At 41.8% G+C, this 12,685-nt stretch overlaps 1 protein-coding gene across 2 annotated transcripts in view; it reads left to right on the plus strand.

Moving 5' to 3' along the window:
* Positions 1-12,685, plus strand: part of SLC12A4 (solute carrier family 12 member 4) — a 180,129-nt gene that overhangs the window by 69,230 nt on the left and 98,214 nt on the right. For both annotated transcript variants that reach the window (XM_029608578.1, XM_029608579.1), the window contains 2 exons: positions 1,054-1,184; positions 6,118-6,359. In XM_029608578.1, the coding sequence (XP_029464438.1) occupies positions 1,054-1,184; positions 6,118-6,359 (373 nt within the window). The remainder of the gene's footprint in view (positions 1-1,053; positions 1,185-6,117; positions 6,360-12,685) is intronic.

A 12,685-nucleotide genomic window follows, 5' to 3' on the forward strand; every position in this document is an offset into this window, starting at 1 on the left:
CGAACCTAGGTCTCAACACCTGGGCCTCAGCTTGGACCTGACTCCAGGGCCCGGGCCCAGAAGCGCGAGACAAGACTGCGGAGGTCCTATTCTTTCTTCTTGTCTTCTTAAAATGACATCATCTGCTTAAGATGCATCAGAGTAACCTAACTCCTGTGCCTTCCTTCTCAGCAGGGGGGTGCCATTTTGACATGTGGCAGTTAAAATGAGCTAAAAAATGAGATTGAGCATATCAGTCCCGCAAATATCAATAAATCAAAACAAGCACCAAGGACTGAAATAAATACAATTGAAAGGAAAATTAGTATTAGATTGAAATGTGCTCTCTCAAATGTAATCCATAGGCTCTTGCCCGCAATGGACTGTCACCAGTATCATAGAATTGAGCTCCTTATTTTACCTCGTGTACTTTTTCCCTTACTTAAACTTCTAACCTTCACCACATAAAGAGAACTAAATCTTTTTTTTTTATTTTAGTATATTACTTCTCTTATCACCAAAAATTCACTTAGCTTTTCAACAGCAAGCAATCCGCTCTTACATCACCAGCAAGGTTACTAAAGTGCTTAATCAAAATCCCAGCATTGACAATGATTCAGCACTCTCGTGCCTTCTTCTGGGGATCTTTAACAATCTGAAAAGAGAGCACAAAACAATGCACACTTTAAAATATACGAGAAACATAGCTATATACAAATTCTAGAAAGCACCCCACAGAAACATGCTTGGCGTTAACTGGCTGCACGGTTCCCATCTGTGGTTGTTGATGTGATTTATGCTTCTTCAGCCGCGGCGCTTCTGCTCCTTTTTCTGTCGGTGGCAGCCGTAGCATCTCCTTCTCCCTCCCTCCCGCACATCTACCTTGTGGCACCACTTCCTCTTCTGGGCTGGCGCAGGCAGGAAGCAGGAGGTACCACCATCGTGGTGTTTCTACCTGGGCCTTCCACCAGCCTTGCTAAAATCATCCTCTTTCAAATCAGTCTAATCAAAACCCTGACTTATCTTACCGGATATTTATACCCCTCTTTTTTTTTATTTGTGTGTTCATTTCAGCAGGGGGATCTTATTTCATGATATCCAGGTCTCTTGGTCCAGAGTTCGGTGGAGCTGTAGGATTGTGCTTTTATTTAGGAACAACGTTTGCTGGGGCCATGTATATCCTTGGAGCCATTGAGATTTTACTGGTGAGTAGAATTTGTGCTTACATCAACAGATCAATGATCATGTGGACGGAGTCTAAACATCTAGTGATTAAAGGTCATTTACTGTAATGAAGTTAGCTAATTGCAGTGAACTTCATTTATATAATCCAAATGTTCATTCACCCCATGTCTGTTGTGATGTGCTTGTGACCTGGATAATTCATGGAGCAGCAAATCACTTTTCCCTCCCCATACTGTACCTGTGCAATGGATAAGACACTTTATGAAGACTTTTGGGAGTGAGACAATCTTTTCCATTCATCGAATGCCATCATTATTGGGCCGAGAAAGGACAAATCTCCATCGGAGAATCAAAAATATCTAAAGGTTTCCAAGCACTTTTCAGAAGAATTAATAAGATAATAATGAAAGCAGAATATGTCGTCCTCCTCTTAGAAGACTTCATTGCCAGTGAAAACGAAACTAAAATGAACAAAAATGTTATCATAATCTTCTGATTTTAGAAAGTCAAGCAGATGAAAAATCTGAAATGTGGATATCCGTGAAGGTATTGAAAAGGAAATATTAAACTTCAATTCAGAATGTCTACTAAAGTAATTTATTCAAAATCGCACTGGGCACAGGTAGAGAATAGTTGATAGAGTCCTTGGCCAGGGACTAGAAAAATGCTGTATCCTAGAAAAATGTCATTTCTTTTCATAGTTACAAAAAAAAGAAATGATTAAAGATGCTAGAGATAAAGAAATATTGATATGGGAAGGACGCCATTTTGTTATCTTGCAAGACCTAGTCTGTTGGATTATCTTGTAGAACTTGAAATGCTCAGAATTGTAAACATTTCTATGAAAACCAGACCTGGTACATTGAGGGGGATTTACTGTAGCTTCTATCCAGTTTGGGCTGAAAGAGAGATTTTTCTGTTCCGTGACCAGGGGATAGTTGCTGAAATTAGCCAGCTAGGGTTAAGTCCCTCCCCTGCCCCTTAGCCCAAACATTTTCCCCTGGATCACCCATTCTTTGATCAGGGCACATTTTTCACCCTGATGGAATCAGTCCGCTAATACTTTAGTTTGCCAGCTAGATTCGTTTGCAAACTGACCCCGGCGTTCTCAGAGGTGGAAAATAGCAAAAAAGAGAAGACTCTATGAATTATACCTCCAACGCAAACCTAATGTCAGAGAAAGGAAAGTTGTATTCCTTATGTACAGATGTTTGCTTGTTTCACTGGATATAAAATAAACATCTGTATAACCCTTGTATACCCATCAAGTGACAAGATGTGAGTCTGTACAAACTTTAAGTACAGTAATTGGGAAAATTCACCAAGATGAAAACAATGGGGCTCATTTTTAAAGTCCCTGGCATTGCTTGCAAGCCCACAGAGTTTTTTTGCTTTGAAAATCTGGGGGCTGGTTGGTGCCAAGGGTATTTTCATATCCTGTGGACTTGGCACATGCTGTGTGTTACTGACGAGGCTATTTTCGTGTCCTGTGGCTTTGGCACATGCTGTGTGTTACTCACGAGGCTATTTTTGTGTCCTGTGGCCTTGGCACATGCTGTGTGTTACACACGAGGCTATTTTCGTGTCCTGTGGACTTGGCACATGCTATGTGTTACACACGAGGCTATTTTCGTGTCCTGTGGCCTTGGCACATGCTGTGTGTTACACACGAGGCTATTTTCGTGTCCTGTGGCCTTGGCACATGCTGTGTGTTACACACGAGGCTATTTTCGTGTCCTGTGGCCTTGGCACATGCTGTGTGTTACACACGAGGCTATTTTCGTGTCCTGTGGACTTGGCACATGCTGTGTGTTACACACGAGGCTATTTTCGTGTCCTGTGGCTTTGGCACATGCTGTGTGTTACACACGAGGCTATTTTCATGTCCTGTGGCCTTGGCACATGCTGTGTGTTACACACGAGGCTATTTCCGTGTCCTGTGGACTTGGCACATGCTGTGTGTTACCACGAGGCTATTTTCGTGTCCTGTGGCCTTGGCACATGCTGTGTGTTACACACGAGGCTATTTTCGTGTCCTGTGGACTTGGCACATGCTGTGTGTTACACACGAGGCTATTTTCGTGTCCTGTGGACTTGGCACATGCTGTGTGTTACACACGAGGCTATTTTCGTGTCCTGTGGACTTGGCACATGCTGTGTGTTACACACGAGGCTATTTTCGTGTCCTGTGGACTTGGCACTTGCTGTGTATTACACATAAGGGTTTCAAAATTATGCTCAGTGCAACAATCATTTGAAAATATTGTTCAGAATTCAGGAAGTGATCCTGCAGGTTTAGACTGGCATCAAATGGTGATTTGCACATGTATTCGTGAGCAGAAGTAATAAAGTACCTTCTGAGTCCACGTTTTTGAAGATGAAGACAAATTAAAATGTATCTTTTTACTTTTTATTCAAAGAAAATATTTTAACCCATTAAGATGATAATTTCAATGTCCTTGGACCACAAAAGGATGTTGAAATAATTGGTATGGTGTTTTAGTAGAATGAAGTTTAAAGCATACCAATTAAGACTTTGGTAATAGATTAGGGAAGGGTCGAGGAGTAGCTGCCTAGAGGTTAGAACAGTGGGCAAGAAATCGGGGAAGTTGAGGTTCAAATCCTACTACTGCTTCTTGTGATATTGGGCAGGTCACTTTAACCTTCATTGCCTCAGGCACAAACTAAGGTGGTCACTTACTAAGCTGCAATATGGATATATGCAAAATACAGCATTTATCTCATGAAAAACACAGTTTATCACGCAATATACTCATATGGCAGTGATATTTTCACCTAAAAAATGACCCTAGTGAAATTAGTTTCTTTACATGCATAACATTTTCTAATTTGTGCAAAGCAGCTAATGCATAGGTAATCCTATGCAAATAAAATCACATGGCATCTTCTTTCCCAAAATGTTAACTGCAACTCAGGCGTTACAGCAAACCTTTCCCCAAAGTCATGAGGACTTTGGGGAAAGGTTTGCTTTCCCCAAAGTCCTCATGACTTTGGGGAAAGCTGCCTCCCGCCTGGTCCTTATAAGCAGCCTGAAACACCTCTCCCAGTGTGAAAAGATACTAGCTGGGGGTCTAAGGAGACACCCTGCCCACCCAGCTCTCTGCTTGTCGAGGCAGCCCAATAATGCAAAACTTAAAAAAATATATATATATGTAGGAATCGCATGGCGATGCCTTATCCAAAATCCAAACCTCTTCCTCTGTTCAAAAAGCCACCCCAACTAAATACCTCCCTTCATAGAAACATAGAAATGACAGCAGAAAAGGACCAAATGGTCCATCCAGTCTGCCCAGCAGCCTTATGGTGGTATCAAAAGTATCAGGCTTATTGGTTAAGGGAGTACCAACTGCATCAGCAAGTTTTACAGCCAATCTTGTTTCTTTTACCAGACCTTAAAATTTAGTGTCCTTGTTGGTTGCTGTCTGAATCTGATTCCCCTTTTTTTCTTTTCCCCCTACCGTTAAAGCAGGGAGTAATATCAACAGTATAAATGCTTATGTGTTAAGGGTAGTGACTGCCACACCAGCAAGTTACCTCCATGCACTTTTTTCTTCTTTTCCATCCTTTACTCTTTAGGGATCTACAGTGTTTATCACATGCCCATTTGAAATCTTTCACTGTTTGAAAAAGATAGAATCCATCCTTAAGCAGACCATTTCACAGAGTAAATGCCCTAACATTAGGGATAACACAAGATATATAAAATATCTCAAGTTAAAAAAGCCCTGGTACCCTGTATTCTTAAATAAGCTCATTAGTATGTAAATACATGCTAATGATCTCATTAATACCCTAAACTATGCCAATCAAACATGGCTTACTGAAAAATTCACAAGCTATGTTTTTTGAATTGAAGTTAACTACAACTCAAGAGTTGTAACTAACTTACCCCGCGTGCATCACAACCTTTATTGCACATCCTGATGCACCCTGGGCCCTGTCTTAAAGGGGCAACTTACCTCAGAGTATGCCCCCAATAAAGTAGTAAAAAATCCCTGGGGGTCTGCATAGACCCCGACCCATTCCCCCATCACTGCCCCTGGAGGCAGCCATTCTGTTAAAAATAAATAAATAATAAAAAAACCCAATAATTCCTTTTGATGATTGGCGCAATCCCTGCCCCATCCCTTTCCCTTTGCTAAAAAAAAATATCCAGCCCAGGAGGCTGGAAGCCTATCGCCCACACACCCAGAATGCTCCCTGGTAGTCTAGTGGACCCTCATCCCCAACCTAACCCATTCTCTTGATCCCCTTTTAATTGAGAAAGTGACTTTGGTGGTCCAGTGAGTTCCCAGAGCATCTCTTAACCTCTGGGTCCAATGGCAGCCATTTTCCAAAATGAAACCTGCCAGACCTTTGTCCCTATCTCTTGATGGGGGAAAAGGCTGAGCAGTGCCATTTTGGAAAATGGTTACTATCAGGGAGGGTGTGGCTTTCTCGAGGCTGATCAGCCACTTTAAATGGTGACAGCCCCAGGGAGCCACCATTTCACGTTGTTTGGGAGGCTTTCACCGTTGTAATTTTCCCTGTGGGAAAATACCCTAGTCCGTGTGTTTTCCTATGGGGATAAATACCATAGTAGTCACTAAACAGCAGCATAATTTACCACAGTTTTGTGATGCCATGGTTGAGTGAACGACTCCCAGTTTGTGCTTGAGGTAATGGAGGATGACGTGACTTGCCTACCTGGTTCTCAGCCTGCTGCTCTAATCACTAGGCTCCATATTAATAGAGTTAAATTTTTCTCATGTGAAATGTTTTTAATGATTACAATTTTTGGACATCAAACCTAATGTTACCAAGTGGACAACTAATCTCATGGGTATTTAAAATTATACCTAGATTCTAATGTCTGAAAATACATTTTGAATGTGTGAAAGACTATTTTGTTTATTATTAGATGCTACACTATCTCTCTCCTTATTGTTTCAGGTATATATTGCTCCAGCAGCAGCAATTTTTCATTCCGCCAATGTCCATGATGAATCCAGTGCAACTCTCAACAATATGCGAGTTTATGGGACCATATTCCTCACCTTCATGGCAATTATAGTATTTGTAGGTGTGAAATATGTTAATAAGTTTGCTTCTCTCTTCTTAGCCTGTGTAATAATATCCATATTGTCCATCTACGCTGGGGCCATCAAGTCCATTTTTGATCCACCTACATTTCCGTGAGTAATGTTGTTTATTTTGGGGTGCATATAAAATCAGTTGGCCTACTACAGCAGCCAAAAGTCTGAAAGCCATCTATGCATGTGCTAGTTATGCACATAACAGTGAATTATAATATTTTCTTTAGAATTATTTTTGGTTTGACTACTTTCACTTAGTATTAGGCATAGTGCTATGCCTAGGTGACAAAGATCATTATGCCTTTATTACTGTCTTCTTTAGCATACACAACTCTTCGAAATCAGTAAAGTGCATTTATGTGAAATGAATGAGTAATCCAAAATGAAGTGGACCATTTTTATTTTGTTTAAAATGAAATGTTGGGACAGTGACCCCAAAAATGACAAAAAATTTTAGTTTGAATTTGTTTTGGGTTCCATTCAAATCTAAGGGGCAAGTAAAACTGTAAGATTGTTTTTTTTTCATAAGCCAAACCACTAAAGTGAGACAGAATGGAAGCAAGGAAGGAAGAGATAAGGTAGGAGGAGATAAGGAAGGAGGAGATAAGGTAGGAAGGGGACCAATCAAGGTCAAGCATTTTTTTTTTAATCTGCCTAGCCAGGGGGTAATTTTTTTTAACCTGAAACTGAAAGCAAAATTTAACTTTGAACAGTCACTATTTTGTTGGGATGTGCATTTATTTTAATCAAAGAATCTGAATTTGTTTTAGTTCATGGAAATTGAATGTAAATGGCTAGTACCCCAAAAATCAACAAAAATATTAATTTGTATTTGGTTTTGTTATCTATTAAAGTCTATGCAAAAAGCAAACTTTAGGGTTTTTTCTCCTGAAGATAGGTAAATTGGCCAGAATTAAGAGTATGGAGGGACAGGAAACAAATCAAGAAGCAGGACCAATCAAGGTGAAGCATGAGGGATATTGAACATATAGAGGCTCATGAGAGTTTCAAGATTTAGTTAAGTAGTCTTCTATCCTCTAATGAGCAATTACAGGAGGGAGTTAATGTTATTGCCAGGACAAAAAGCACCCTATCCCACACACACAGAAAATGCATGTACTGAGAACTACCCTTGACCTCTTCCCTCCAAAACCACCCTCCACCTCAGCCTTAGCAACAGCACCAAAGTATCCAGAGAAGAAGAAGAGGAAATCGGAGGTGTGGAAGCTCTTTAGAGTTAGAGGCATTTTGCAGAATGCATTAACTGTCAAAAGGCCATCAGTACAGGAAAGATACTGGGGCCATCTTATGAACAGTGGCATGCTGCATCATCTAAGAAAAGAACCCTCATTCTCACTGGTGACAGGGGGAAGTTGCTAGAACTAGCCTAGGGACCCCATCTATCACTCAAAGCAGCATAGGGAAAGATGTCTCCCAAGCAGAGAACCCTGTACTTTTCTCCAATGAGGTGACAAACAAGAACCCCCAACTCCACATCAGCAGCAAGCAACCATGGAGCAAATGAGTTGTTTTGCCACATCACTGTCCCATGGTAAGAAGTAGGCTGCATCAGACTAGGTGATGTGGTGCATGGGGAAATGATGACCAGCCCCTGCGGATCATGCATAACATGGGATTGAAGAGGCTGCTGTACCTCTTAGCAACCAATTACAAAGTGCCTTCTTGGACAGCCTTCAGTAGACATGTTGTTCCTGTCCTGTACACTTAGTACCATGCTTACATGCAAGCTCAGTTAGCCAAGGTAAAAAGGGTTAGCATTCATTTCCCCAGTGACATCTGGACTAGCCACAATGCTACACATACCTACCAGTCCCTGATGGCACACTGGGTGCAGCGGACAGAGGCAGGCAGCAGCTATAGCTTGTGCTGAACATACAAACAATTGTTATCAGCCAGTATCTTAGCAGCAATAAGGAGATGATGGAGGATTGGCAACTATGCTGGACTGAAGGGACTGTTAGTTTTTAGTATTTTTGTTACAGTGAAGATGGGGGTTATGAAGAGATCCATTGCTTTGCATATGTAGGGCGTGGGTTTCAAAAGCATTTACACGCATAAAACTGGGCTTTACACGTGTAAATGCACTTTACCCATGTAAGTGGCTTTTGAAAATTGCTATGATAAGGGGAATGGAACAGCTCCCCTGTGAGGAAAGACTAAAGAGGTTAGGACTTTTCAGCTTGGAGAAGAGACGACTGAGGGGGGATATGATAGAGATGTTTAAAATCATGAGAGGTCTGGAACGGGTAGATGTGAATCGGTTATTTACTCTTTCGGATAATAGAAAGACTAGGGGACACTCCATGAAGTTAGCATGGGGTACATTTAAAACTAATCGGAGAAAGTTCTTTTTCACTTAACGCACAATTAAACTCTGGAATTTGTTGCCAGAGGATGGTGGTTAGTGCAGTTAGTGTAGCTGTGTTTAAAAAAGAATTGGATAAGTTCTTGGAGGAGAAGTCCATTACCTGCTATTAAGTTCACTTATAGGCCGATACAGTAAGGTGCAGTAGAAAGAGGTGTGTTAGTGCCCGGCGCACCCGCGTTTGCCGCACGCACAGTTCGGATCACCTACCGCTCGATACTGTATTTAAATGGCATGCAAATGCAAGCTGCGTCCAATGCGCGTCCATGAAGCGCAATCCATTTTACTGTATAGGTGCTATACAGCGCCTATACAGTATCCTGGGTGCGCTGGTGCCTGTCATTTCAAATGCCGTGACCGGCTGGATGTCTGAGGTCACGGCGTGTGCGCATGCGCCTTCGCTGCCTTGAGCGCCCATATTGGACCTACAGGCGTGCACGTATTCACCTTCGCCGGTGGGGCTGCTGAAGCCACTCTCTCTCGCCGCCCTTCTACTTCTACTGCTGCTGCTGGGGGCTTGTGTGGCCGTAGCCAGGGCAGGTGAGCGGGAGCTAGGGGAAAGTTTGGGACTGTGAAATTTAGTCTCTCTCTGCTGGGGCTTGGATTGGGTTGGTTTGGTTTGGGACTGGGCGGCTAAGTGCGAGAAGCATTTTTTTTCTGTGGATTGGGTTGGTTTGGGACTGGGCGGCTAAGTTCACCACACTAACGCCAGTGGTCAGGGTAGGCGGTAAATTAGTAGGTTAAAGACACGGCAAGATAGCAGGTTAAAAAGGCGATAGTCGGGGCGCACTTTACTGTATGGGAGGGAATAGCTAATCGGATCGTTTACATACATATACATGCCGCGGGCGGAAAGGGAAATGCGTCGAGTTAAAGAAGCGGTAAGGATCGGTAAAAACAGATAGTGAATCGCGGGTTAGACTTACGCGGCCAAATTGTGAGTACACAGCGGGTTAGAAACGGGGTAACTGCGGCCGCGCTTTACTGTATCGGCCTGTTAGAGAATAGCCACTGCCATTAGCAATGGTAACATGGAATAGACTTAGTTTTTGGGTACTTGCCAGGTTCTTATGGCCTGGATTGGCCACTGTTGGAAACAGGATGCTGGGCTTGATGGACCCTTGGTCTGACCCAGTATGGCATTTTCTTATGTTCTTATGATAGTATGTTACACACGTAAATGTAAGCCTTTGGAAATTCACCTCCTGTTCCTTGCAGAAGAGGATGTCCCGATGGCCAATATGGCAGCTTAGTCCTGAAGGAACTGACAGTGAAGTGCAGGAAAATAAAGGGGCATTTTCACTAGAGTATGAAGAATGGGGAAGAAGATCCATGAGAAGCACGAAGCCAGTTTGCGATCCCTATGGAAACCGTGTTGCCTTCTGGTCCCACGCTCTAAAATAAGTGGAAGGAGACTTTGGAGGAGTGGCAGAGGCATTGGAACAACTGTGGTGTAGCACAGGAAAGAGTGGACACAGCACATAGTTATGTCCGCATGAGCAGTACCCCGTTACTGTTCCCTGCCACTCCTGCCACATGCTATAGCTACAGCAGTTGGCAGCAGAGGAGATTATCCCCACCCTCCAAAGTAGGCACCAGTATGCCTAGTAAACATTTATTCTTAATGGCAAGGGACTTCTTGAGCTGCCATCATTTACAGCTGGTACCAGAATTGGTGGGAAAATTGATATTCATTAAAATAAAACTCTCTGCTGAATTTCCAGGAATTTCCATGCAAGTAGCAGGACTTGAGTGCACAGCTACAGTGAACCAATGCCCATAATGTTTGCCCTCAGCATGTGCTGTGGTGTAGCTATTCCTGCTGCTACTGGCCGGCTCACTCCTTATGCCCTGCCTCTCTCCTGGCTCTTATACCTCTATTGTGGCCAGGTCGGTTCCTTTCACTACACCTTTCTTACTGGGGTGCTATGGTCCCAAACAAAAAAAACCATGAAATTAAAAGAAACAAACCATCTACTTTTTGCCCTTCTCTGAATGTTTTGGTATCCTGGAGCCCTGCCTCTGCTGCTGCCCTGGCCGGTCCTCATTTTCTGCCCCTGTCCCTGGTTTGGCACCTTGCTGTCTTCTCCTACCACTCTTGCAGTCCAGCTTGGTCATCTTACCCTGTCTGTCTTGGTTCTGCAGGAGTGATTTGGCCCCTAAAATAAAATAAACTTCTTCTCCCCCCACCCTGAGCCTCTCCTGGTTCAGCTCCTTGCTGTGTTGTGCCGCTGTTGATGCCCAGCTTGCTCTTGGTCCTCTCACGTTGCTTTTGAGAGCTCTTGCCACTGCTGGTACCAATTTGCTGCTCCCATGGTGCCTTCAGCTGTTCCTCCAAACGTGGCTGCTACTTCTCTGCTCTTTTAGTGCAATGGGTAGTTCATGCCACTGTTGTGGGTGCCCTTTGCCCCTCTCTTTGATTCTTGGCACGTTCCTGCCACTTTTTGTTCCACTTTGTCCCACTCTTGGTCTCTTTGAATGCTCTTTCATTTGCTGCTGAAGTTTTAATAAAGCTTGATAGAAAATCTAAATTTGAGAGCCAAAATATAATGCATTGCTTTCTCCATTGGCTTAAATGGAAAACAAATTTATTTATTTAAAAACTTTTATATACCGACATTCAAACGGCTATCACATCGGTTTACAAACAACTGGGGGGGGGGGGGAATAACGTTAACAGAGAGAATGGAAAATAAAAGTTACATATAATAGGGATATCGATAGGAACGGGGGAGAGGGAGAAAATGGTCAGGGAGACCTAGAGAGAGATTAATAATATGTGGAAACAGTAATTATATTACAATTGCTATGAGGTCTGGAGTATGAGAGGATTAGGTAAATGCTTGTTTGAAAAGCCAAGTTTTTAACTTTTTTTTGAAGGTTATTGTACAATAAAATGAATAAGCAATAATGTTTAACCCCGTTAATCAACCTCATGTAAATACTGCTACGTTCCTTTTACCTTTCTCAGCTGCTCTCTTTCCTCCTTTTACCTTTCTCCCTCTCTCTCCCCCCCCCCCCCCCTTTTCGCTCCTGCTCCATCCCCCATTCCCTGTTTTTTGTAATTTCCTCCTTTCTCGTTTATTGTAAACTGGCGTGATGTGCTTGCACGAACACCGGTATATTAAAAGCTGTTAAATAAATAAATAAATAAATAAATAAATAAAATGAATACTTTTTAGCACCCAAGAAAACAAAATGAATCACTGAGCCAAACTGAATGAACAACCAAACCGAAAATATTTTCCACGTACATCCCTTTTAGAAACTGTTTCTGAATTTTAGAAAATAGGTATGATAAAAAAAGGTTGGAGAAATTTCATGGGCAACAGATCTGGATTTATCCAGATCTAGCAAGGGCAACTCAACTAAGAAGGCAGGAGTTTCTTAAATTAGTCAGCAACTATTGCTAGGTGTGCCAATTTTTATTTTTTTAAGGTAATGTAAATGTGAAATTTGGTTTAAGGAACATAAATATGTCTTTTATGAGATAACTGCGTTACAGGCATTCCTAGATTCGCACCCCCTTAATGTAGCAGATGGTTAGACAGCAAATAGTAGAACTACTGCTATCTCTGTTTTTCTTTTCTATAGAGAGGAAAGAGTTTTAATTTTCTTTTTGATTACCCTTAATTGCTCATATTTGTATAATCTGTATCTCTTGGATTTCCTCGAGTAATAATACTGATATAGAATTTGATCACTTAAACGTGATATTATATTTGGTAATGTAATTACTTTTGTTTTATGTTTCTATATCAGTATACATTAACAATTTTATTATTATTGAAAAATTCATAAAGAGAAAAAAAGTAGGGTATGATGAGAGGTTAAATACATGTAGCTACAGATAATATTTGTAAGTGATGTAAATGATGAATTCTTGTATTTAGTTAAGGAATAAATTAGAGGCAGAAAGTGAGCCACGTTGTTGTGCAATTTCCTACATTTCATGCATAAGTTTAACCTTTTATTCTCAGTGGGGTAGATACTGAAACCTGTTAGCTGGATAAGACTTATTCTGCTTACATGGGATATA

The sequence above is a fragment of the Rhinatrema bivittatum genome, chromosome 7 (assembly GCF_901001135.1).
Source record: "Rhinatrema bivittatum chromosome 7, aRhiBiv1.1, whole genome shotgun sequence".
NCBI classification, from domain to species: domain Eukaryota; kingdom Metazoa; phylum Chordata; class Amphibia; order Gymnophiona; family Rhinatrematidae; genus Rhinatrema; species Rhinatrema bivittatum.